Genomic DNA, 26708 nt, shown 5'->3' with positions numbered 1-26708 from the left:
TGTGTGTGCATGTGTTTATGTGCGCGCGCATATGCAAGCACCACTGTAGCATATCTGTGTCAGTTATAAGGGTGAACAATCGTGGGGGATACTGCAGTTGCCATAATAATAATAGCAATAACAGTAGACTTATATGCCGCTTCATAGGGCTTTCAGCCCTCTCTAAGCGGTTTACAGAGTCAGCATATTGCCCCCAACAACAATCCGGGTCCTCATTTTACCCACCTCGGAAGGATGGAAGGCTGAGTCAACCCTGAGCCGGTGAGATTTGAACCGCTGAACTGCTGATCTAGCAGTCAGCCTGCAGTGCTGCATTTAACCACTGCGCCACCTTGGCTCATAAATTTGAAACCAGGTCATAAGTAGCTTTTTGTGAATCTTTCATAAGTGAAAGACTACATGTATATCCCTAGACCTCCATAAATACACATGGCATATAGACAAACACTATTATTATGTCTAGTTGCAAATAGAACCAACTCCCTAAAGAAACACATTCCTGCTTATAATCATTTTTAAATACCTAAATATAGCAACAATATCCAGAATGTTAAGATTTATGATATAAATGCCCAAGACAGGCTGCTGGTATGATAACATTAGCCATATGCCTGGTTTCCAAATAAAGATGTTTAGGACATGTTTAATTGCAGCTGATCACACAGAGGAATGAGCTAACAGTCGTTTGCACAGCAGTGGACAGACGCTTGCCTATTTAAAGCAAATTTACCTGTGTGATGATGTGATCAGCTGCAAAATACCTTGTGCTTCAACTTATGTTCCAAATGTACCTTAAAAGACATACTGATTACAGATTATTGTGTAGCTTTTAAAAGGTACTACAAATATACATAGATGTAGAGAGTAAAAATGACCTTGATGAAAATACATGTGAACTATTGCCTGGATACAAGAGGCACTTTTGAGTCCATAACAATGGGATATGGTTATCATCTCAAGAAACTTTTCATAGAAGAGAAATGATAAACCACACAAACCTAGTTGATTTATGCAGATGTAGTTACTTTTTCTGAGGGAAACTTAACTAAAAACAAAACAAATATTGGAAAAGGATGGTTTTGCATGTCAATGATTTGCTTGTGCTGAGATATTAAAAATAATGAAGTTGAGTAAGAATAATTTTGGTTTCACAAAAATGAGAGAATTGAATTCGAACTGAATTTGTGTTCTAAGGAGGAGCATGTTTTGTCAAGATGTGTAAAAAGAAGATACAAGAAGACTTTGTCATTAAAGTTTTCTTCTTTGGGATATAAAACAATGCTACATCAGTGGGAAAACATTACAATTTACTTTGAACTCTAATTTGAAAAGTAATTTCTATAATATAATGTAGCATTGATATTTAACATCCAATAAATGATCAAAGATGTATCATCATGTCAAACATATATTGGAAATGAAGTAAGTTTGAAGGCACTTTATATCACCTTAAATGTACTTTAATTGAGAGAATTCTTAAAACAAATATACAACTAAAACCAGATGTTTATTTCTTTTAGATCTCATGAATAAACAGCTGGGAATTGTTCTATATATAACTGTAGCCAGACTTCTCTTTGCACAGAGATGGAAAGAATGGATGCTGAAGTTAATGGAATTGTTTGAAATGGCAAAATTGACTACCTTAAAGAAAAGACTTTGTCCAACTTTTTTTTCCAATACAGACTATATAAAATATAAAAATGATATATTAAGTTTTTGATTTGATGATTAAGAGTGTTTATGATTATAGAAATATTAGATATTATTGAATTTTTGATATACATATTTGTAACTTTTTGTCTCTTCTCCTATACTTTTCCTTAATGGTTTTGTTTTGATATTTTATGTTTTGCAAACATTTAATAAAGTATTTTTAAAGAAAGTAGTCCAGATAGATGTCTCCCTGATTCCCTGTAGTATAAGGGGCGGAGAAGTAGCCTATTTGTAAGATTCTGTTATTACAAACCAATTTCAATAAAAAATAGTTTCAGGCCTCCTGTGCAGTTGATTTCCAGATCTGACCTATCTTATGGGGCTGGCATATAGTTCCAGATAGCCATCACAATATATAAATCATAATATGAATACTGTGTTTCCCCGAAAATATTTTCTTTGGACCCCCAAAATAATCACTTGGCCTTATTTTCAGGGAGGTCTTATTGTTTTTGAAGTACAGGAGGCAGTGAATGTGGTCACCTCATAGCTGCTGCTGCATTGCAATATTTTGGAGAGGGCTTATTTTGGGGGGAGGGCTTATTTTAGCGCATGAGCTCAAAAGTCCAATTGGGCTTATTATCCAGGGAGGTCTTATTTTCAGGAAACAGGGTAATTGGAAGATGAATTCTATCCCCTGTACATGTTAAGTTGCAGGCAACATTCCTACCTGTAATTCAATGGTGCCCAAAGCATTCTTCAACAAACTGACAGCCTGGGAATGAGTCATGCCTTCAGTGGATGTTCCACAAATGCTCACAATCCTGTCTCCAACCTGGATGATGAAAGTGAGATATATTGGAGGTGGGGGTGAGAGGAAGAGAGGAATGATGTTTTATAGCAAATTATTTCAAAGTCACTACTTAACACTTTCTTTCCCATTAAATTGCAAGCATAACGGAGTTTCTTAAACAAGCAAAAATTATTATGGTGTCCCAATATATACCACCAAGTCCTTGCTCAATGTTAATAACCGGAAATATCTTCCATGTTTCCAAAATTAAAAAGTGGGTCTTGAATATAATAAATTGCAGTTGCTTTAGTTGTGATAAATAAGTCATATTTGGTTGGATTTGGGCCTTGTGACATAAAACTGTACAATTTAGTGGCTTAGTTTGATTGGTACAGATAGTTCTACAGCTAAGACCATAAATGACCCTCCAATTACAATTGTAAATCACCATGTTAAATAGGGCATTCTGATTTAATGACCTTTTCTGCCATGGTTGCTAAGTGAATGTGGTGGTCATAAATCTACTGATTATTATGGGTCATTTTTTGCCAGAAACTAGAAGTAAAGATCAATTTCTGGGGAAAATGTTATAAATAGTAGTCACGTTACTGCAGGCCAGTGGCTGAGCACCCGAAATGTGGACACATGACTGTGGGTGACTGAGTCGTAGTTAATTTGGGGGGTTCTGTCATAATGCCAAACAGTGGCTAAGCAACCAGTTTTAAGTCAAGGACTCCCTGTAAACAAGATAATCACTGGCAATACAAAAACAAAAACATTTTCATTGGATAAATTGAAAAGTTGCTCCCATTTCTGCAGTTACCACTAAGAACCATGATGGCAAACTTATGGCATGCGTGCCACAGGTGGCATGCGGAGCCATTTGTTAGGGCACACAAGGCATTGCTCTGTCAGCTTTTGGGGGAAGATGGGAAATTAAAGTATAGATATTCATTCTAGTATTCATAAAGCTTTTATTAATTTATTCAAATAATTTATATGACTGCCCATCTCATAACAATGGCCCTTTTACAACCTCCATTTTGCATCTTTAACCATCAAACCAAACAAACACACAATCATACCATTGTGTCACTTAAAATTGAAAGTTCTTTTGCTGAACTTAAATAATATGATTTGAGGTGATTTGGAAGCTATTACATAGTAGCTAGAGGCCACAAGCAGCCACCCACGGGTTACTTACCATTGCCTTAGCTGATTAACACGCAAATAAAAACATCATTGGATCAGGTTATTTGAAGCAAGAATGGTATCATAACATTTTCTGTTTTCCTCTTACCCTCAATTTCTGGGTTTGTGCTGCAACTCCATTTGGATGCATCATGGCTATAAAAATGGGAACATCACCAAGAGGGCTTCCTACTCCTCCAGCAATACTAACTCCCAAAGAATCTGAAGGACCCTGTTAGAACAAACACAAACAACAGGGAGAGATGGGTGGTTTAGGAATAGGAAATATAAATAAATAAAAGTTTACTTTGTTCTGTTGGTAGAGGCAGTTTTCTAATCATGACAGATTAGCTGGCTTTACCTTAATGTAGAACACAAAATTAAATTTTAGGTGTTAATACAGTAACCTCAAGAATCACAATGTGAGACTTTATAGTCATTATAACTCTTACAGGGCATGAAAGGGTAAGCAGAAACTCTGACCTTATTTTTAAGCACCTTTTCAAAACCCATGGCCAATTTACCTCACAAACCAAAAGGGAGTAACATAGAAGGAAACATGGAGGCAGTTGCCAGGAGGGCTGCTATCCAGCTTTCTTTGGTGTATCAACTGCATTCCTATCTGCAGCAGGTAGGAGACCTAACTGCTTGCTATATTATAACTCAAGACTCATCACTATTCACCTGAAATGGAAATCACTTGGTATGGAGTTACTTTTGAGGATCACAGTGTTTTGAATTTATTACATTTTCTTCAGAAATAGCTTCCCCTTAGACATGAGATTAACTCTTTGACTGCCCTCATAAAAATCAAAAGCTCTTCCAGAGAGCAACGAGAAATACTATATGTGCTTATTGTTTTGCTGCTTCATTTCTATTTTAACTTAATTACTTTGTTTTCCATGTATTTACCAGGAGAGCCTGAATAAAATTTACTTCTGATATATTCTGTGTGATCAAAAAAAAAAAAAAAAAACAACCAGACAAAGGTAATTCTTTTTCTCAACTCCATACTGGTTGCAGACTATGGGAGGTTTTGACTGATCTAAATTGCACTCCAAAATGCGAAAGCTATAATAAGTATTTGAATAACTGGCTCAAATGTTTATGTCTGTAAATGCAAGAGTCTGTGAACATTTTGAGAACTACAAGGAAACATTAATACAAAATACATATTCATTTCTTTGGTTGATTTAAAAAAAAAACATGTCCCCTATCTTGAGTGATTTCAATATGCATTAGCTTTTAGTTTGATTCCTACTTTATTGTGAATATCCTTTCTATCTCATTAAGAAACATAAAATATGAATGTTTAAATGTCATTAGTGCACATGAATTACACTTTTTCATTAGCAATTTTAGGGAAGTACTGCAATCCTATAAAATCATGCTCCCTCTAGTGTATGTTTTTACCTACAACAATGGCCTGTTAAATAAACAGCAGTTTCAAAAGCTATGTCTAATTAAAAAAAAACATTGTAACTAAAACCATTTCAGAAGGATGTAATGCTAGAAGAAATTATAATGGGTATTCAAGCGATTTATGTATCAAAATTTTCCCCATATTGTAATATTGAAACAGTACTACATACCGGATACAAAAATAAGAAAAATGATTATCTGCTATTCCCTAGTTAAGTCAGTGAAGTGGTCTACACTGACTTATGGCACGTAATCATCCAAAAATAGTTCAAATTCTAGCCAAAGCTACAATATGGGTAGAGCTACTAACTCATCATACTTGATGAAAAAGTAATCAGTCAATCACTGTGTTTGATTAAAGTGAACACAACTATTTGTGAACCTTCCCAGTGATGGTTATTTTAACATTAGTCACTCTAGCAGACAGTTTTCATCAGAGCTAATTTGCTGCTGCAGACAAGATCAAAACTTGCCCCTGGAAACTTGCCCGGGAGCTCAAGGATTTGAGCATCAACATCTAAAGGCCCAAATGGCATGACCACCTCTTATGCCCTCTCCAAAGTAACTGGGTAGTAGAAGAATCATGCTTCTTCATGAAAAATTATATAGTGGAAAGGAAGCAGCGCAGCTTACTTCCTCTGATCCTTTTGTACATTTTAAAAGCTTTCTTTAGAAACAAGTAGCACATATGTGCTACTTGTTCCTGACTGTAGGGCGCAGTGCTCATCTCAGTTTCAAAGCTGAAGAGCCAGCGCTGTCCGAAGACATCTCTGTGATCATGTGACTGGCATAACTAAACACTGAAGGCGCACAGAACACTGTTACCTTCCCACCAAGGTTGTCCCTATTTTTCTAGCCACTGAGCCACCGTGTGCTTCATAGAAATCTTTCTTTAAAGCAGGTTTTTAAGATTTGTTACTCTTACTTTGCTGGTGCATACACACACGCACATGTGTACACATACCTACAATGTTATGTTTCAAAATAATATGAAGTTTATGAACAAACATCACCCATATGGACTACCATGCAAATTATTTTGCATCCTCAAGGGAGCTGTGGGCTTCCATTTCCTGAATAACAAGCCTGCGCTGTTCTGTGGTGAACAGGCTCTGAAATTTCTATCAAACTGAATTGGGTGCCTTGTAATATGAATTGGACCAGGGAAGTACCAGATTTTTTTAAATAATTATGTTTTGAAAAAAAAACCTCCCTGCAGATGTCTAAATATTCATATTATGAACAACATGTCTCTTTTTAAATAAAAAGAGAAAGCAATAATCATAATTCTAAAAGATAAAAGATACTTAAGAATAAAGCTTATGTCATTCTTAATTAAGGGAACAATCACAAAAAAAGTTAGAAAAAATATTTTTAAATCTTAAACCACATGATGAAAAATTTGATGTTTAGTATAAATTCAAAAGTTCCTTTTTAAAACCCAGTTATTTACGGAAAAATTTGTTCATTGCATTTTCCTCCAAGGCTTTCTTATTTTATTAAATATGCTGCAACTTACTTACCTTTTTTATTTCAACTGTTCTCAATCCTTGTATTTCAGACGCCACTATTAAAACACAGAAATTATGGCTGTAATTTTTTATTTCAAACTACTGAATTTTCATGCATTTTAAAAGGCTGCCTTATTTTTAGAGCAGAAAAAAAATATATCGTCATCAATAGACAATAGCTACTGTTTCAAGAGCAGACATAGAAAAATGTTTTTAGGTTGGTGCTCATCTCCTTTCTGCAATACTGGAAAAAAATTGCTTTGGCTATGTTATAAAAATGCCTGGATGAAATATCATTTACTGTATTTGAACCTCCACGCTCATGTGATTCCAATCTGGATGCTTGGCAACTGTCTAGAACTTATGATAGTTGCCATGTCCCCAGTTATATGATCATGATTTGTAACCTTCCCTGCTGCCTTCCCACAAGCAGGGAAGGTCACAAATTGCTCAGTTAAGTCTCCCCCATGCCAGCTTCCAGTCCCTCTGCACTTGTCTCAATGCCCACCCGCACACCCTTGAGTGCCCTCCTGGAACCTTGTGCTTGCACTGAGCCTCCCCTACTTGCTACCACCTCACTGAGCCTTCTTCAGCTTGAACTGTGCTCCCCTCAACTATACACTCCTTCCCAAATCTTGCTGTACTGATGTTGTATTTCCCTCGCCATTCATGCATTCTTCTCCACAAGCAGCAATTAACCTATGCCTTGCTTTGCTAGTATGCCTTGCTGAGCCTCATTGCATTCATTCTGTGTCTCCACTACAGTCAACATACACTCCCTGAGCCTTGCCACACTCATACTTTGATTCACCCACACTCGCAAACCCTTCTCTAACCTCCCTCACCCAAATGCAGCCATCCCAAGCCCAACTGCACTTGCACCATGTCTCCCCAGCCACCCGCACACTCCCTTGCACCCATTCGCACCCAGTGGCAGTCACATACCTATTTACTAGCCTGTTTGCAAGGTACCTACGATTTGTGACTTCCTGCCAGCTTCCCCACTGACTTTGGTTGGAAGGCGGCAGGAACTTGCAAGCAGTTCCAAACTTAATGTCTCACAATCTTTGCTTAACTATGGCAACACAGGTTGCAGAGATTGCCATTGCTAAGCGATGCACTCACACAAAGTGACACTTTACGACTGCATTGCTTAGCAATGGAAATCCCAGTCCTAATTGCTGTTGCAATTTGTTGTAGCCCGCCATCAGCCAGTGGAACTAGCAGCAGAGTTAGACAGTGAGGAGGTTGGGGAGAAGCATGGGCCAGACCTGGAGGCTGGGGAAGGCTCAGACGAGGGCTCTGCATTGGAGGTGTCTGAGGTGGTTTCTCCCCATTGGTGAGAAAAGGCTGTTAAACATCCACCAATAGGCCCCACCTCGTGCAAGTCACCAGTATCCACGAAATGACCGGTTGTTGGTGCCACAAAATGGCCACCAGGCCTGAGGCTGTTGCTGGCTCTGTTGATGGCCTCTATCCCTGGCAGCGGAACGGTCCTGGGTCCTGTCCTGGGTCTGTGTATAGGGCCTGTTATACTGGGGAATATATGGAACTGTGTTATACCCAGAGTCCCCAGCATGAAAGGACTGCTGTCTATTGTAAGGTTGTTGTCTCCTGTCTGTGCGTCTGTTGGTTGATGGGAGCACCTTCTGTTTATCCCTAGTCTTGATTAAGATAGGGTCCAACGTGGCACCAAAAACATAGTGGGTGGATGCTAGGCACCATATGGAGCATAAGTCCCCCTGCCAATGGCATAGCCAAAGGAGGAGGCGGGATGCCACATTGGATGCTGTCGCTCGAGATGTGAACTTGGCCACGTTGAGAGTAGCATCAGAAGAAAACTCTAATGCCGCCACCAATTTGTTGACATCCTGATGGAGGCGCATATCATCAGGGGCAAGCCTGGACTGTAGCTGCCTGAGCCAGACCAATGAAGTTCTATTGAAAAACGAGGCTGTTGTAGCGGCTCGCAACGCCCACACAGCTGCCTGGAGTGTTTTATGTATGACCAATTCGGCCTTACGGTCCTCAGCCTTAAGACCTTCCGAAATTTTGGACAGAATCAAAGCTGGGGAGGTCAAGGCCACTACTAGTGGGTCTACTGTAGGGAATTGAAGGATTCCATCCAGTTCTGGTGTGGAACTATAAAGCTTCCTGTCACCGTTACTAGGTGGAGGGACAGCATCCATTGTTTTTGGACAATGTCAAGGAACAGTTTCGGAAAGGGAATGACATCCTGTTCCTGCACCTGTTCAGCAAAAAGACATTCTGTAAAGTAAAGCCTCACCACAGTACTAGCCTGAGTAGTAGCGGCCCCCCCAGGTGGGTAGTAGCCTTAGCCTTGTATAAAAATGATTTAAATAAGGCCAGATGACACAACCTGGAAAAGGTACGCTTGTCCTGCACTACGTCCTTGTCATCCAAAAATTCTTGGTAAGCCACCTCTTCCTCCTCGCCCAGCATCAAACCCTCGCTGTATATCGAGGGCAGGGGTGATGGAGGGTCACCCTGGGAGGTAGAGAGGTCCCTAGATAAATTAGGTATCCTGGGCTGTTGGACCCTGTGATGCAATTCCGCATCCATGCCCTGTGAGATGGCTGCTGATATCATATTTTGAAGCTCGGGGGGAAGACTGAACTAGGGGCCTTCCTCAAGTCTGAACCCTGCAGCCATAGGTGTAAAGGTAGCCATGGTACCTGAACTCATGGGTGCTGGTGCCGAGGCTGGGCTAATCTCAGAAAGGGCAGGGGGAGATTGGGTCCCCAACACCCCCTCCTTGGACATTATCCCCTGGGGAATAGGGAGATCAGGGGACCAACCCAAATGCCTTGGCCGATGACTTGTCCTTGTCCTTGCACTTAAGCGGCCCTATCTGGAGCCAAAGATGAAGCGTGAGCCCTATGGCTAGAGGCCCTAGTGGTGACCATGCCCATCCTAGTGCTGGCGTCGGTGGTTTCAGAGTGCAGCGGGGAAGAGGTAGAGGCCCCAGCGCTGCCTCCGGAGGTGGGATGATTCACCATTATAACTAAGAGGGAGAGAGAGTTGAAAAGCTCAAGCTCACATCCAAATATCAGATTGAATACGCTGCTATGAATAGCAAATCTGACTCAGGCTGCTGAGATCGAAAGGACAACCGCTTGTGCTGAAGTGGAATAGTGATGAACCAACCTCCTCAAGCACAAACAAGGCCATTGACATGTCACCGCAAATCGGGCACAAACTGCAAGTCGCACCCCTTCTGGCTGCTTTTTCGGCACGAAAAGAAACGGCTCCCCAAATGGCCACCGCCAGCAAGAACAGCGTGAAATTCAAATTTGACTCCAAAGCAATCACTGCTCCTCGCCAGAGACCTTCAGAGATCCTGTTATCATGGCGGTAACGTAGCAGCAATGAGAGCAGTGCAGCAGCGGCAAAGCAACAAAGCCACTCTGGAACAGATCACGCTAGATTAAGCGGATTGCGCCCACCCCAACCAGCGCAAGAGTGGTGAACTGACTCTCAACCCCAGTCACAAGCGAAACAGAGAGCGGCGGACCTACTCTCATCCACAACATGAACACAAGTCAAACAGCGCGGCTGCGATCCTCTGCAGGCGATAGCTCCCCCTGCTGCGAAAGCCTCAAAGGGCTTGCTGAAAGTTTCCAATGAGGTCGAGGCTAACAGTGAACTGCCACCCACCGAAACAGTTTGACAACACAAATTGTGCCTCGCCAATTTCCACAAATAGCCAGTCAAACATAGTGAAGAATCCGAAATTGAAGAATGTTAATTTTGTCTATTATCCTAGAGCAAATTATTTTACGTCTCTTTAGGCTGGACCGAGTTAAAAAAACTGAACTATCCCAGTCAGAGAAGGTGTGGTCAACAATTACATAACTCAGACTCTCTTCTAATGGACAAAGTTAACCATGTTTGGATTCCCCAAACAGCGCACATGAGAACTTCATTTATTTTATAGCACAGCAATATATAATATAATAAACAATATAAATAATGACTAGTGAAACTTACAGCAATTCTGCTTCAGAGTGCTTTCGTAACTTTCAGGCGGGTTGGATACACCACCTGGGAAACTGAATGATGTCAGGCTGCCACTTCCTTCACTGACCTTAGAGAATTACATCAAAATTATTCTGGAATCGTTGCTTTCTTTCTAAGCCAATACTATCTAATATTAGCATCACACATAATTTTTCTGGAAATATACCTACCAGTTTGGATCCAGGACATGCTTTCTATAAGAGCAAAGATAAAAAATCTGGATCTAAAAATAATACAGGCTACAATATATTCAACTATAACAGTGGATTTGGAAAATTATCTAGTATGGTTTAAAGATTGGACACAGGCAGAGAGAAATGTATTTGAAGAAACATTCGTGATTCCATGTGACACATATTATTTTCCTTACAGAATAGAGTTCTTAAGCAATTATCCTAACTGGAGGTATTGTAAAGACATTAGAGAGATGATGATCAGATCTATCCCCTCTATCTCTATACCAATACAGCTCTGAAGATTTACTCTGCTTTAATTGCGACAGCAAAAATGATAAAAATGACAATTTGATGTTCAGTGTGTTGGTAGATAAATTTTGACATTCACAACTTGTGAGCCGGTCTCCTAAATATGACTTTTAAAGATATTTAACGTGGGCCTGTTCAACCAATTATGGAATTTAGTTGTGGGCTTTATTATCTTTGATCATATTCTACAGAAAAGTCATGTCAGAACAAAATCAAATTTTCCTTGTTTCCTTTTTAAAATATCAAATAACTGGTTTGACTTTTTTTCCCAAATGAAATCGGTGCAAATAGTTACAAACCTGGCTGCTCTGAGACAATCTCCTCTCTGAATGGAATGAACTCGCTTTTATTCTTCCAACTTCTAGTTTAACAACACCTAATGAGCACTAGGGAGAAGACATAATTGGTTAGACAATAGTCTTGATCAGGGATCAATGAAGTCTTTTCTTGGTTGAAAAAAAATCCAGCCTGCCATTGGATAAAATTATTAGCTGAAAAATTTGCATAATTTGTATAATAGGATCAATCAATATGGAACTGGATGACTCACACCTAAAATCCCAAATGGGCATAAATATTTCTCACACTCCACACCTATTATGTGCATTTAAAGGCTCAGTGTAAAGATATGCCTTCAAACACCATTATATAAATCTGCTAACTATTGGAACACCATTATTTAGCAGCAATTGTAACAAAAGGTACTTCTACCTTATACAATGACTTATGACCACAAATGGGGCTGGAATTTCTGTTCCTAAGCAAGGTGGTTGTTAAGTGAGTCATGCCTATATTTATGAACTTTTTTGTCAGAGTTGTTAAGTGAATCACTGCACTTGTTAAGTCAATCATGTGGTCTTTTGAACGAATATGGCTTCCCCCACTGACTTCGTTTCTCGGAAGCCAGCTAGGGAAGTCAAAAATGGCAATAATATGGATGTTGCAATTATCCTAAATACATGCCAGTTGCCAAGCACCCAAATTCTGATCACATGACTGTGGGGATGCAACTTTTAAGTGCGAGGACCAGTTGTAACTCACCTTTGTTTAGTGACGTTAGAATTTTGAATGGTCAATTAATGAATGTTTAGTAAGTCAAAGACTGACTATACTTAGAATGAGAGATATTCTTAACAAACCATCTAATTCCGTGATGGCAAACCTATGGCAAGCATGTCAGAAGTGGCACGCAGAGCCATCTCCCATTGTTCTTCCAGGTTCCAGCACACTGGCCACCTGGTCTTCACGCATGTGGGTGTCAGAAACCAGAAGACCAGCTGCCCAGTGCTGATGCACGTGCCAGGAAGATGATCTTCTAGTTTCTGGCACACGCATGTGCATTGGCCACCTGATCTTCCAGTTTTTGGCGCACGCTCCCATTTCGGCACTCAGTGCCGAAAAGGTTCATCAACACTGATCTAAGTAGACATATGAAAAAAACCACTACAATGCAGAAAGAATAAAGTGTTTGACTGCCCATCAAGGAAGGAATCAGCTCCAAATCTAATTTTAAAATCCAGCCTCGATTTCTTCAACTCCATCATGATTATAAAAATTATATTATCTCTTCTCTTAGCACCTTTAATGAAATTTAACCTCTAACACCTGACTTATTTTTCATTTTGGCCACTCAAGGCTTCCTGTGTTCTTCTACAAACAAGCCACAACTGAAGAGGTCATTTAAATAGTAACCAATATTTTTTCAACTGGCACTTCAGTTAAGTTAAATCTAAACAAAATACCATATATAATTTTAATAGTGGTGAGTACGGTAAAAATATTTCTAAATTAACTGCTCAATTCAGTCCCTTCGTCTGATTTATACTAGGAAACACATATAGTATTATTACTGTCATTCATTAAAAAATAACAAAAATGAACCCACTCTTTGTTCAGTGACCGAGTTTGTTAAATGAAATGTTCACTAAGTGAACATGTGACTGAGACAAACAGAGAGAGAGAGAGAGAGAGAGAGAGCAAGAGATGCTGCTAATATCACTGGCCGTTGCCATCTCATTCAAATAAAATTACTACACCAGTGTTACTCACATCAATATTGTCAAGAGTGTTAATTTGGTCATAAAGGTGCACATTGACTGGAAAATGAATTTTTTATTACGGTACTGTTTATTTTTATGATTAATGGCTGCTAGTTGAGGTAGTCATTAAATGAGGAGTATACAGTTTCTGTATAAACTATATTAAAAAGTATTTGCATTTATCTGATTTTATCAAAATAATTATACCCAAATCAAATCAAAGATGAGCAACAGTTGGGGTTTCAACCAAAGAGGGTCTTGATCGGATTCTGAATTAACATATTATTTTATCTCAAATCTAGTATACCTTTAATAAGGCCGCCACTGTCTCCTGGTTAGCGTTTCGAACATCTTCATCATTCACCATTAATATCTGGTCTCCTTGCATTAATCTTCCATCCAGATCTGCTAAACCTCCTTTGACAATGTCTGACACAAACACTCCAGTGTCATTTCTACAAATGCAATATTCATGTGTGTTATTTATTTGGACTCTTCTGTACTGTCCTATCATATGTCTGAGTTGATCTACAAAGAGTGCAGAACTGTATAGATTTAATTCTTAATCTCTATTATTTGTAAACATAAACTCTAATTCACTTTTTTAATCATTCTTAGAACATTCACAAGAGGTTTATAATCATATGAAATACAACAAAATACTAATAATCTGCTTTATTTAATATTAATTTTTTTTTTACATTTGTGATTGATATTTCTACTTATTTCATACATTTATAGTATCTCATTTTATAAAAACCCATTATTAAAAATGTATCATGAATTTGTTTGGTAAAAAAAAGCTCACAAATGAATTTGAGAGCCAGGATTACATCAGGGGCACTAAATAAGAAATGCCTTTTAAAACCCATACAGATTTCTTTCTACTACCACAAACAAGAGAGTTTGGCTTAAGGAGACACAACTGTATTTAGTGCTAGCAGGGCAAAAATCCTGTAATCTTCCATTTGGGGAAGAGGGAGGATTGGCTTGTAAGGAATGCCACAACTTAAATACAAGGGTAGTGATGGGTAGAAAAGGAGGCCATGCTGGTGCATAGAATATACAGAAGAGATAGGGAAAGTGGTATAAAGTACAACAGTCTTGACTTACTCACCCAAAAGACATTTGATTTTTTTCTTGGACAAAACCTAGAACTAATGGCAACCTGTGGCACGCAGAGCCCTCTGCAGGCACATGAGCAATCGCCCCAGCTCAGCTGCATCGCACATGTGCCTCCCACCAACCAGCTAATTTTTGGGTCTCTGCCATGCATGAGGGTGGGGCAGGGGTCACACATGCATGCATGGGGGGCATAAAGTGGCATGCTCATGCACAGAGGCACATGGGGGTGCTCCCCCTGCGGCCTGTTTTTGGTCCTAGGAGGCTGCAGGGAGGCCTACTAGGCCCAAAACGGGGCACGGGGAGGTCACACATGCATGCGCGGGGGAAGCGGGTCACACGGGGGAGTCACATGCACATGCACAGGGGGGCGGGGGTGTCTCACACGCATTGCATTATGGGTGTGCACATGCACTGCTGTGCACACGCATGAGCGCTTTTGGCACACGATGACAAAAAGGTTAGCCATCACTGACCTAGAACAATCCAAATATTCTGGGTATCAGTTCTCTTAGTCTATGACCCAACCAGAATTGTTTGACTGAAGCTTTAAGCCTCAGTGTGCCTGTTTCATGCACATAAGACATATTTTCTGATTTGTAAATGCACCTAGCAAATAAATCCCCTAATAATCTGTTTTATTGGGTTGACCTGAATTTTTTTATATATATAGAAGGTAACTGAGAATTAAGCAGGAAGCCAAGAGTATACTGAAAATAAAACCCAACTTGTACTATTTGGTTACATTGCCTTTTCTTAGAAACCCTGTTTCTGGCAAAAATTATATTCAGTATGAGTTTCATAAGAGCCTCTCTGTACCTACCTTTTCCCAACAATACTTAATCCAAGTCCTTTGCCTGGTTTCTTTTGTAATTCGATATTCAGAACATCATACATGTCTTCTTCTTTATATTGGGCTTCATCCCTGTAAACAGTCAGGCGGACTTTTTGTGGTGTCTGTCTGAGAACATTTATAGCTTCATCATGGGTTGCATTCCTTAAGTCAATACCATTCACCTAAAATGAATGGACAATGAAAGCTGAATACATTCACTTACTACAAAAATAACATAGATTTCCACAACTGCCTTCCCCCCCCCCGTCATTTCTATGTCCTACATAGAAGGATTCCATAAGTTGTATAATGTTTAATACTTTACCTCTAAGATTTGATCACCGGCCCAAAGTCTTCCATCTTTGGATGCTGCTCCTTCTTCATATACTTCGTGGATAATAATTGCTCCCTGTAGATTTGAAAGATTCTATCACTGAGTTGTTAGACTTCTTTACTATGTATTGCAACTATCTTAACATAAAGAAAAGTTTGAATGTAGGAAAACACACACACTCACATTAAGATTCAGAAGCCTCTATGCAAATGTATTTTTAAATAAGTTTCTGATGCTATAGTGCAGTGCAGGGGTGGGTTCCTCCCGGTTCGCACGAACCGGTTTGTCGGTGAACCCGGAAGTAATTAACTTCCGGGAATGCCGGTACCGGTCCTGGCCCCTGTCACTGCAAAGCGCCCTTTTGCCGGCACGTCACAACTCACTTGCTCATTCCCCTGCCCATCCGCAGCTCGCTCCCTCGCTCCCCAGCCCACCCCCACTAAGCCCAGCCTGCCGCTCACTGATTGGCTGGAGTCCAGCCAATCAGTGAGCGGGCTGGAGGCGAAGCGAAGCTTTTTTCGCGCTTGGCCTCCATTTGAAAATTCCCTTCGGCCTTCGCTTGCTGCTTCCCCCTGAGGTAAGCAACAAAGCCCAAGCAGCGGGACTCAGGAGGCTTCGGGTGGGTGGCGGGCAGCGGCCCAGCTTTCGTAAGGGAAGGCCTCCAGGCCTTCGCTCACGAAAGCTGCGGGCTCACGTGCACTACGTGGCCGAAGCTGGGGGGGGGCGGTGTTAGTGGCGGCGGCGTTAGCGGCAGCGGTAGTAGCAGCAGTAGCGGCTGAAGTGGGGGGCGGCAGCCTAGCTTACGCGAGGGAAGGCCTCCAGGCCTTCCCTTGCAAAAGCCGCGGGCTCACGTGCACTACGCGGCCGAAGGTGGGGGTTGGCGTTAGCGGCGGCAGCAGCATTAGCAAGCCACTCCCATCTGGTCACATGGGTGGCAAGCCACGCCCACAAAGGAGGCCACGCCAACCGAGTAGGTTCGAACAAATTTTGAAACCCACCCCTGGTGCAATAGTAGTCAATCTGGTCCCTACCGCCCACTAGTGGGCGTTTCAGCTTTCATGGTGGGCAGAAGGGGTTTGCTGTAACTCTGCTTTATAAATTTTATAAAGTAAAGTTACTTCCCTACTTTATACATTATAAATTTTATAAATTTACCATTACTGTGGAACCGGTGGACGGTTAGAAAATTTTACTACTAACAGAGATACAAAAGTGGGCGGTAGGTATAAAAAGCTTGAGTACCCCTGCTATAGTGTATTATTAGAAACTAAAGATGGAAATGCACTAAGAACAGAAAGGAAAAAGAGAAATAAGATCTTAATTTAAAAAAAGAAATAGGTTTCCACAGTTGTGTCCAACTCTACGGGAGTGTTAATTTCTGTTTCCTAGCCAAGGGAGCCAGTGATGTCCAAAGATGCTTCCATGATCATGTGAGCAGCATGATTATACGTTAAAGCACATGAAACATTGTTACCTTCACACTAAAGTGGTACCTATTTATCTACTTGCATATGCATGCTTTAGAATTGCCGGCAATTGGCAGGACCTGAGGCAAGTAATAGGAGCTCACCCTATCACATGGTGCTTGAATTTCGAACAGCCACCTTTCTGGTCAACAAGTTCAGTGTCTTAACTGTTAGGCCACTGGGCCCCCTTGAGCTCTTAATTATGTACCTTTTAATGAATACTACAAATCGGAACATATTTAAGGTATAAATATTTTTACAGAAATATTTATACCTTAAAAATAAGAAACATTAACAGAAAAGTGTTGAAATATGATAAAAAGAAAGAAAAAATCTAACACTTTAAAAACTTTAGTAACTTATGAATTCAAAAATATAAAAAATATTTAATAGAACTAGGAATGAATAAGAATTAATTGTAACAGAGATGTCCCATTTTTAAAGATATTAGTGTTTTAAGTAGTTATGGATTTAAATTTGCTTCCAATAACATACCATATTTTTTGGAGTATAAGACGCATCTTTTTCCCTCAAAAAAAGAGGCTGAAAAACTGGGTGCTTCTTATACACTGAATACAGCATTTTTTTGCCTCTCGAAACCCCGCCCCCTTCACCAAAATGGCCTTGCAGAGCCTCTAGGAAGCTTTCAGAGAGCTCCTGGGGGCTGGGGAGGGCAGAAATGAGCAAAAATTGGGCGCGTTTTTGCTCAATTTTAGGTTTAGGTTTATTGGATTTATATGCCGCCCTTCTCCCAAGGACTCAGGGCGGCATACAACATTAAAAGAAACACATAATACAAAAGTAAAAAAAAAATTAAATAGAATACCCCAAACCCAATTAAAATTGACAATGACATTTTTTAAAAAAAAAATCGAATTAAAATTAACAGTGATCAATAATTTATTTTGTTTTGTTTAGGCCAGGCTGGCTTGCTGGAAGGGCGCGTCAGAAGGACCAGAGGTTGGGGATTATACGAAGCTCCGGGGGCAGCTAATTCCAGAGGGAAGGCGCTCCCACAGAGAAGGCTCTCCCCCTGGGGGTCACTAGCCGACACTGTCTGGCTGACGGCACCCTGAGCAGGCCAACTCTGTGGGATCACACTGGACGATGGGAGGCTACCGATGGCAGTAGGTGGTCTCGCAGGTACCCTGGGCCTAAGCCATGGAGTGCTTTAAAAGTCATAATTAGTACCTTGAATCGCACCCTGAAGACAACCGGCAACCAGTGCAGGCCGCCTAAAAGGGATGTAACATGGGAGCACCTAGGTGCCCCCATGATAACCCGCGCAGCTGCATTCTGGACCAGTTGAAGCTTCCAGGTGCTGTTCAAGGGCAACCCCATGTAGAGAACGTTACAGTAGTCCAGGCGAGAAAGGATGAGGGTATGAATGACTGTCCACAGAGCATCCTGATCCAGGAAGGGGCGCAACTGACATACCAGGCGAACCTGGTAAAAGACCCCCCTGGTCACGGCCATCAGGTGTTCTTCTAAACTAAGCCGCATATCCAGGAGGACGCCCAGATTGCGGGCCCTCTCTGAGGGGGCTAAAATTTCTCCCATCATCAAAGATGGAACAAGATGCACAAATCGGGATGACGGAAACCACAGCCACTCCGTCTTGGAGGGATTGAGCTTGAGCCTGTTCCTCCCCGTCCAGATCTGCACAGCCTCCAGGCATCGGGACATCAAGTCGAGGGCATCATTTGGGTGGTTTGGGGTAGAGATGAAAAGTTGGGTATCATCAGCATATTGATGATACCGTGTCCCCAAACCATGGATGATCTCACCCAGTGGTTTCATATATATGTTGAATGCGGGGGGGTGAGAGAACTGACCCCTGGGGCATCCCACAAGTGACGCGCCTCAGGGTCGATCCCTGCCCTCCAGTCAACACAAACTGTAACCAATCCGACAGGTAGGAGGAGAACCACCGTAAAACGGTGCCCCACACTCCCAACCCCTCAAGTCGTCGCAATAGGATACCATGGTCGATGGTATCGAAAGCCGCTGAGAGGTCTAATAGGACCAGGATAGAGGAGCAGCCCCTGTCCGGGCCCGCCAGAAATCATCGACCAACGTGACCAATGCCATCTCCGTGCTGTATCCAGGCCTGAAACCCGACTGAAACAGATCCAGGTAGACAGCTTCATCCAGGGACTGGGGATTTTACCCCCCCCCCCAGGCCCCATGAGCACTCTGTAAGCTTCCTAAAAGCTATCCTAATGCCCAATTTTTTTACAAAAAAACGCCCGTTTTTGTGAAAAAACGGGCCATTTTTTACTTCTTCCACCCACCCACCCCCAAGAGCACTCTGCAAGCCTCCTAAAGGCTATTCATGCCTTGGGGGGGGGAATGGGCTCGTTTTTCTCAAAAACGGGCCATTTTTGGGAGGTTTGCAGAGTGCAAAAACTTTTTTTTTTATTTGCCTCTTCAAAACCTTGGGGTGTCTTATACTCCGGTGCGTCATACTCCAAAAAAATATGGCACCTTGTATTTAAATTCATTTATTCAAGTCACTTTATATAGGTCTCACATTGTAATCTTACACCCATATATTTGAGAATAAGTGCCATTACATTCAGCGGGATATGGTTTTTTGCGTTAGAAATGTTAGTCAGAGATTATATAAAGATTACAGAAATAATTTTTACCTACCAGTAATGTGTCAGCTCCTCCCACAATGCTCAACCCTAGACCAGTACGTCCTTTAGAAATACTGATTGTTGTTTCGTAACCTGGGATGATTGGACAAGTGGCTGGGTCAGAAGCTAACATAGCTGGAGTTGAAGACCTGCTTGCATCTAAAAACACAAATTAGGGGAGCTGGTTATAATCTAATGTACCTTGTTTGTTGTTTTACACCGAGAGTACCACTTTGCAAGTCATGTTGGGAGTAGCTACCGCATAACTTGAGGACCTGGATTGTTGTTGGGGGCGATATGCTGACTCTGTAAAACCGCTTAGAGAGGGCTGAAAGCCCTATGAAGTGGTATATAAGTCTAACTGCTATTGCTATTGCTATTGCTATTGATTTATTAACTCCATGGATATATGTCCTCAGTGGAATTGCACATCAACAACTGCAAGGTATACACTTCCTCAATATAGTTTTGATTTTAAATCAATATCATCTTTGAGATACATTTCTGCAGTATTACAGCAGACAATAATATAATAATGTATGTCAAACCATTACAGAGCCACAGTTGACCATGGGACAAATCCATTGATCTTACAATTTGAATACATTTAATAATCATACAAATATTTCTATTTAACAATTGATTAATTATAAAAATAGTTCTCATCAGCAGTTCGTTTGGTGACCGTTCAAAGTTACGGCATTGAAAAAAGTGACTTATGACCGTTTTCACTCTTATGACCATTGCAGCATCTCCATGATTACATGATCTAAATTCAGACATTTGGCAACTGGCTCATATTGATGACAGTTGCAGTGTCGGGGGTCATGTGATCACCTTTTGCAACCTTCTGATAAGCAAAGTCAGTGGGGAAGCCAGTTTCACTAAACAACCGTGTTACTTAACAACTGCAGTGATTCACTTAACAGATGTGGCAAGAAAGGTCTTAAAATGGGTCAAAATTCACTTAGCAACTCTCTTGTTTAGCAACAGAAATGTTGGGGTCAATTGTGGTCACAAGTTGAATATTAGCTGAATCAAAAAGGCCAAAAAGAAGAAAGGGGAAGAAAATTAAAACACAATACATTGGCCAAAAGGAACATATTGACATGTGGAACCAGCTCCCCGTGGAGATCCGGACCCTTACTACCCTCCCAGCCTTCCGTACAGCTACTAAGTCCTGGCTGTTCCGGCAGGCTGGGGGCTGTTAAAGCACCCAGCCCTGTCCTAATTGTGACTGTTGTGGATTTTAAAATTGTTTGTATTGTCTTATTTATTCCCTCCCCTGTTTATTGTGAGCCGCCCGGAGTCCTTCGGGAGTGGGCGGCATATAAAACCAATAAACCTAACCTAACCTAACCATATTGATTTCTATATAATTTGCTTAAATCTTACAAAGGAGGACATTTGAGGCACTAAGTCATTGACAAATAGGCTAATGACTGATTCAATAATTAGGTGTTTATGCACCTACATGCATATTGATATGAACACAGTGCACTGTTTTTTTTAACATGGAGTAAATGAAAATTCTTACTTTTAATTAACTCTGGTTCTGGTGACTCTGATGATGGAACAATTGGTAATGGCTGGATATTGGTTCCCTCACTCAAAGTGGTGCTGTAAGTTGACAATAGTGGCTGGGGAACTGCCAGACCTTCCGGTTCAACTGAACTAATAGTGAGTTTCACATTGGGCTTTGATGTTTTCAGCAAACTGATAAACTTGTTGAAATAACAAACAGATAATAAGAAATATTGAACAAGACAAATTACCATGCAACAAAGAAACATATGGCTGTATAATATTCAGCAGAATTATTATAGCTAAGTTGTTAAAAGGAAAGCAAATCCTATGTGTTTGAACCAATATTTGACTGAATGGCCATTTCTATAAGATGTTTTTTTTCCCTGCCAAGAGATAATTGCCAATATATCAGCTAAAAAAATTAGTGTGTGTACATACATACATACATACATATTTATATTTACATTACAAACACACACTCATTCATTCATGAAAGGAGATATTTTAAATTTCATTAAACATTAATGATTCTCGCCCTGATTAACAATTATATGATTGTTTTACATGTTCTCTTGGACAGGTGTCTTCAATGAGATGTGAGATAGAAACTGAGTTTTAAAAATTGAACCATGCTATAAATCTAATACCATAGAAATATGTAAATTCCCACATGTCCACCTGCTCATCCTAGTCTCTTCCCATCTTTAGTAAAGAGTGGATAATTTATATTTTACAGTATTTTATTTTGTATGCATGTTTTGTATATGCCTGTTTTGTATATGCCTGTTTTGTATAGTTTTATCCTAATAAGCTGCCCAGAGTTACTCTGTGATAAGATTGGCAGCCTACAAATTTAATAAATAAAAATAAAATAAATAATCAAGCATTTTAGCTTATAACAAGCAAATCTTTAAAAACTGTCTAGTGTAGTTATTGCTCAATTACCTTTTCTATAGGATAGCCCACAACAACTTCATCATCCACTGCTAGAATTTGATCTCCAACCTTAATGCGGCCATCCTGAAATAAAATAAATACGCTAACACAGTCAAAAAGGAGGAAATGTAATTTTTTATCATATTTAGTGTCAAGTTTACCTTTCCTGCTGCACCATGATCTGTTAAGTTCTGAATAACTACACCATTAAGTGTATCTTCTTCACCAATAGCAATACCTATGCCACCTTGATCCTAAAGAATCACAAAGTGCAACCACTGTTATTGAAGAGTTTAACCAATGTTGAAATGATAGTTTAGTATTGCAGTCTTTGCAAATTCTACACAAATAGAGTTTGTTAAAATTTTCAAACTAATATACAGATAAAATCTAAGCCACACTTCAGGTTTTACATTTCTCATAAACTTAAAAAGAGTTTGCAAAATTTAAGCACATCAAACAATGTTTTCGTGCTTTCTTACTCGTATCTAGTTATGTGTATGTAAATAAATACATAAATAAAATGTGAGGCGGTTTACCTCATTTGTACCTTCTGTATCAGAATAAAAGAAATTTACAGCCAGAAATTCATTTAGGACTAGAGATACAAACAATACATAAATACACCTATTTACCTTAGGTAGTTCCACATTTTGAACATTCTTATATAAAGTCAGATCTATTGGTAAATTAGCGCTTGAAATGTTCACTTCCCCCTAAACAAAATAAATATGTTAAAAATAAATTCACAATAGCTATAAAAGAACCACGTTCAAATTCACTAAGAATATCTCTATGAAGTTACTTCTAAATTAAAACTGGGTCTGCCTTTTGATTATTTTGAATGGAAAACATTATAAGTAGCAAATTTTTAATTCACTAAATTAAGATGAATATTGAATATGCATTGTACCTCTTCATACTGAACCATCCCTGAAGACGAAGATGCTGATGCCGGTGTTTTACCAGGAGAAATAGCCATCTGATGGACAGCATCTTTGTTTCTATCATACAAAAAGCACACAATTTTAACATTATGGAACTTGTGTTGGAGGAGGTTTTCTTTAAACTTTTGGTATCTAAATAATACTTTTGTATTAAATAAAAAATAAATATATTGTTTACTGATTTAGGTGATTGATCTCTACCTCTCAATCCAGAGTGACTCTAAAGTTAATACCTGCAACTCTGAAAACAGGTATATAATTCAAGAAAATCCTTAGTAATGCTTTGATGCCCTTTCCATTAGTTGAAAGATGAAATGAGACAAGACTAAAAGATTAAGATATTAAATGTTTCTTACCTGATGAAGATTATTTTTACTTTAGAAGGTGCACATTTGATGATTGAAGATGCATTCTGATGTGTTTTTCCATACAGAACTTGTCCATTTATCTGATCAGCATGGCACAAACAGACAATAACACACATTTCATTATTTCTTCCCAAATCAATTCTTTCACATGCAAAGCTGATTGTTATAATTGATTCAGTGTAACAAACTTCTTACTAATTATAATTGTTACCTTATTAATATTGTTCTTCATTCCACTGTGGATACTAATCCTGCAATATTTATTATTATGTTCCCTGTTATCAAAATCCTAACAGCTGTTGGTTTCCACTGGCCTCTCTCTTGGATTGGAAAATGCCCTTTGCTTGATTGCAGTGGTTTGGCTGACATTGAGAACACCATCATTAATTTTCAGTAATGATTCATAATTTATTTTTTGCCAAATGAAAACAAAGGCATGGGGAAGCAGACTGATAAATATATACAATGGCAAAACAATTTGCAATCAGACTAATTTATAGCTGCACAAGAATGTCTGAATATTTTGCTTTTAATTTCCAAGATTAATCATCTTTAAATTAATAGCAAATGAGCGCAGATGTTTAATAAACTTAAGAAACTGAAGGTAGATATAACCTGTATAGAGGAAGTGCATATTAAAAGGGAACATAGGAACTTATTGGAAAACAAAAAACTAGGGAAATTATGTACAGCACTGGCAGATAAAAAAAAGAGGGATTGCAACCTATATAAAGGAAAAAAATAAACTCCAAAGAAGTTTACTCTGATGAAGAAGGCACGATGCTAATGATTGAATTAGAGACAACAGAAAAAAACGATATTATTAATAGTCATATATGCACCAAATCAGAAACAAGGAATTCTACAGGAAATAGAATAAACACAACAAAATAAAAGAATTAGAATATGAAAATATTTGCTTAATTGGGGATTATAATGCAATAGTGGATTAAAAAAATGGACTATGAAAGCAAAATAAAACAAAAATAAAACAAAAAAATACATTACCCAAATCCTTTTTTGAAATGGCAATGGAATATAAACTACATGATATTTGGAGAGAAAGGCACAAAACAAGAAAGCAATATACTTTTTATTCGAATCCCCATCAGTCCCTATCAAGAATTGACATGGCTTGGATCTCATCTGGTCTATGTAATCAATTAGACGAAATTGAAATAGAAGAAAATGAGTGGGCAGATCATAATCCAATAAAATTAAGATGGAAAAGTCAAAGAAGAAGAAAAAGATGGATGATGAATTCAAATATGTTTGTAATGTTTGTAATGTTTATTAACATTTGTAGGCCGCCCTTTTCCCTGAGGGGACTCAGGGCGGCTCACATAAAATCAGGGAGGGGAAGTACAAACAGTGACATAGACACATATAATAAAAGTATTAAGCAACATACATTCATCATTCGGGAGGGGCAACTATCCTTGTCCCCAGGCCTGACGGGCTAGCCAGTTCTTAAGGGCTGTGCGGAAGGCCTGGACGGTGGTGAGGGTACGAATCTCCACGGGGAGTTCGTTCCACAGGGTCGGGGCTACTACTGAGAAGGCCCTCCTCCTTGTAGTTGCCAGCCGGCACTGGCTGGCCGATGGAATACGGAGGAGGCCCAATCTGTGAGATCTAATTGGTCGCAGGGAGGTAATTGGCAGGAGGCGGTCTCTCAAGTATATTGTAAATGAAATAGAATACACTCAAATGCTGGAGAAAGAATTAAAACTATTCTTTAGAATAAATAAAAAAGAAGACACCTCAATTCAAAATCTCTGGGATACTATGAAAGCATACACAAGAGGCCTTACAATTGCCTACATGGCGAGAAAAACTAGAAAACAAAAAGAGCAACAAAAATGTATGCAAAAAGAACTTATGGAAGCCGAAGATGAACTACAGAAAGACCCAAAGAATAAAATTAAAAAAGAAAAAAAGAGAGCTGATAAAACATAAGATCAACTTAATAAAAAGGAATTAGCCCAGAAAATTAAAGCAGCCAGACAAAATTACTTTGAAAAAGCCAACAAACCTGGATGATGGCTGGCATACAGATTGAAGAATGAAAGAGAAAAAAGGATGATATATCAATTAAAAGATGATAAGGGAAGAATTCAATACAAAGCAGAAGAAAAGAAGCATATTATTCATAAATATTTTGGAAAACTATACGCGCAAGATAGTATGGAGGAAATCAAAATAAAACATTATTTAAACACAGAAAAGATAACACCAATCTCAAAAGAACAAAGGGAGGCAATAAACAGGCCAATAACGTTAACCCAAGTGGAAATAGTCCTGAAAAACCAGAAAAATAATAAAACCCCAGGATCAGACGGAATACCGGTGGAGTTATACAAATATAACAAAATAATATTGGAAGAGCTAGGAGTGGAAATGTTTAACGAAGTTTTAGGAAAAGCCAAGATACCTGAATCATGGACAGAAGCAATAATATTGCTAATCCCAAAAGAAGAAACTAACCTACAAGAAATTCAAAATTACAGGCCAATTTCATTACTAAACTCCGATTATAAAATATTTGCAGCAATTAGGTTTTAAATGAACAAATACACCCGGACCAAAACGAATTTTTACCTCATAAACACATTAAATTTTATTAAGTGAAATTTGGAAGTATCAGAGAATAAAAGATTTAAGACTCAAAAATGAAGAATATAAGGCTCAAGCCTATGCCGATGACTTAGTATTTGTTATAGGGGACCCATTAGAATCCAGCCTGAAATTAATTCAAAAATTAGAAGAATATGGCGAAGTGGCAGGACTAAAGATCAATAAAGACAAAATGAAAATGATAACCAAGAACATGACAAAAAAGCAAGAACAAGAAAAGGAACTGGAAGTAGCAACCAGAATGCAAATAACTAAGAAAGTGAAATACTTGGGGATCTGGGTGTCGGCAAAATGTTCCACAATTAAAAATGATAATTATAATAAATTAGTGATACAAATAAAGAAAAATTTAGAAAATTGGAAAAATATTCAGTTAGCACTCATGGGACTTATAGCGACAATTAAAATGAATATTCTACCAAGAATCTTATTCCTGTTGCAAGCCACACCTATTAATCCAGGTAAAAAATTCTTTCAAGAATTAAACAAAATAACCACTAGGTTCATTTGGTAGGGATGAAAAGCGAGGATTAAACTAAGGTCAATGCAAGATAGCAAGGAGAAGGGAGGCTTAGCATTACCAAATTGGGATTTATACGCATCAGCAGTAACAATAACATTGGTGAAGGATTGGATAGAGCTAAAGAATAAAAGAATTTTGACCTTAGAAGGCCATGAGTTGCAAGCAGGCTGGCATACATTCCTATGGGATAATAAAAATAAAATGCACAAATACTTTCAAAATCATTTAATCAGAAC

At 39.2% G+C, this 26708-nt stretch overlaps 1 protein-coding gene across 1 annotated transcript in view; it reads right to left on the bottom strand.

Annotated features, from left to right (window-relative positions):
- Positions 1-26708, bottom strand: part of MPDZ (multiple PDZ domain crumbs cell polarity complex component) — a 113378-nt gene that overhangs the window by 6816 nt on the left and 79854 nt on the right. The window contains exons 30-44 of the mRNA XM_032214401.1: positions 23304-23395; positions 22914-23004; positions 22636-22716; positions 22162-22254; positions 22010-22084; positions 21075-21261; positions 19551-19696; positions 15421-15504; positions 15084-15277; positions 13446-13593; positions 11399-11485; positions 10585-10681; positions 6586-6629; positions 3750-3872; positions 2387-2491 (exon numbers count right to left, since the gene is read on the bottom strand). Coding sequence (XP_032070292.1) covers positions 2387-2491; positions 3750-3872; positions 6586-6629; positions 10585-10681; positions 11399-11485; positions 13446-13593; positions 15084-15277; positions 15421-15504; positions 19551-19696; positions 21075-21261; positions 22010-22084; positions 22162-22254; positions 22636-22716; positions 22914-23004; positions 23304-23395 — 1647 coding nt within the window. The remainder of the gene's footprint in view (positions 1-2386; positions 2492-3749; positions 3873-6585; positions 6630-10584; positions 10682-11398; positions 11486-13445; positions 13594-15083; positions 15278-15420; positions 15505-19550; positions 19697-21074; positions 21262-22009; positions 22085-22161; positions 22255-22635; positions 22717-22913; positions 23005-23303; positions 23396-26708) is intronic.

The sequence above is a fragment of the Thamnophis elegans genome, chromosome 3 (genome assembly GCF_009769535.1).
Source record: "Thamnophis elegans isolate rThaEle1 chromosome 3, rThaEle1.pri, whole genome shotgun sequence".
Lineage (NCBI taxonomy): Eukaryota > Metazoa > Chordata > Lepidosauria > Squamata > Colubridae > Thamnophis > Thamnophis elegans.
The sequence above is the reverse complement of the archived record's forward strand: the minus strand, read 5'-3'. Positions and strand labels throughout refer to the sequence as shown.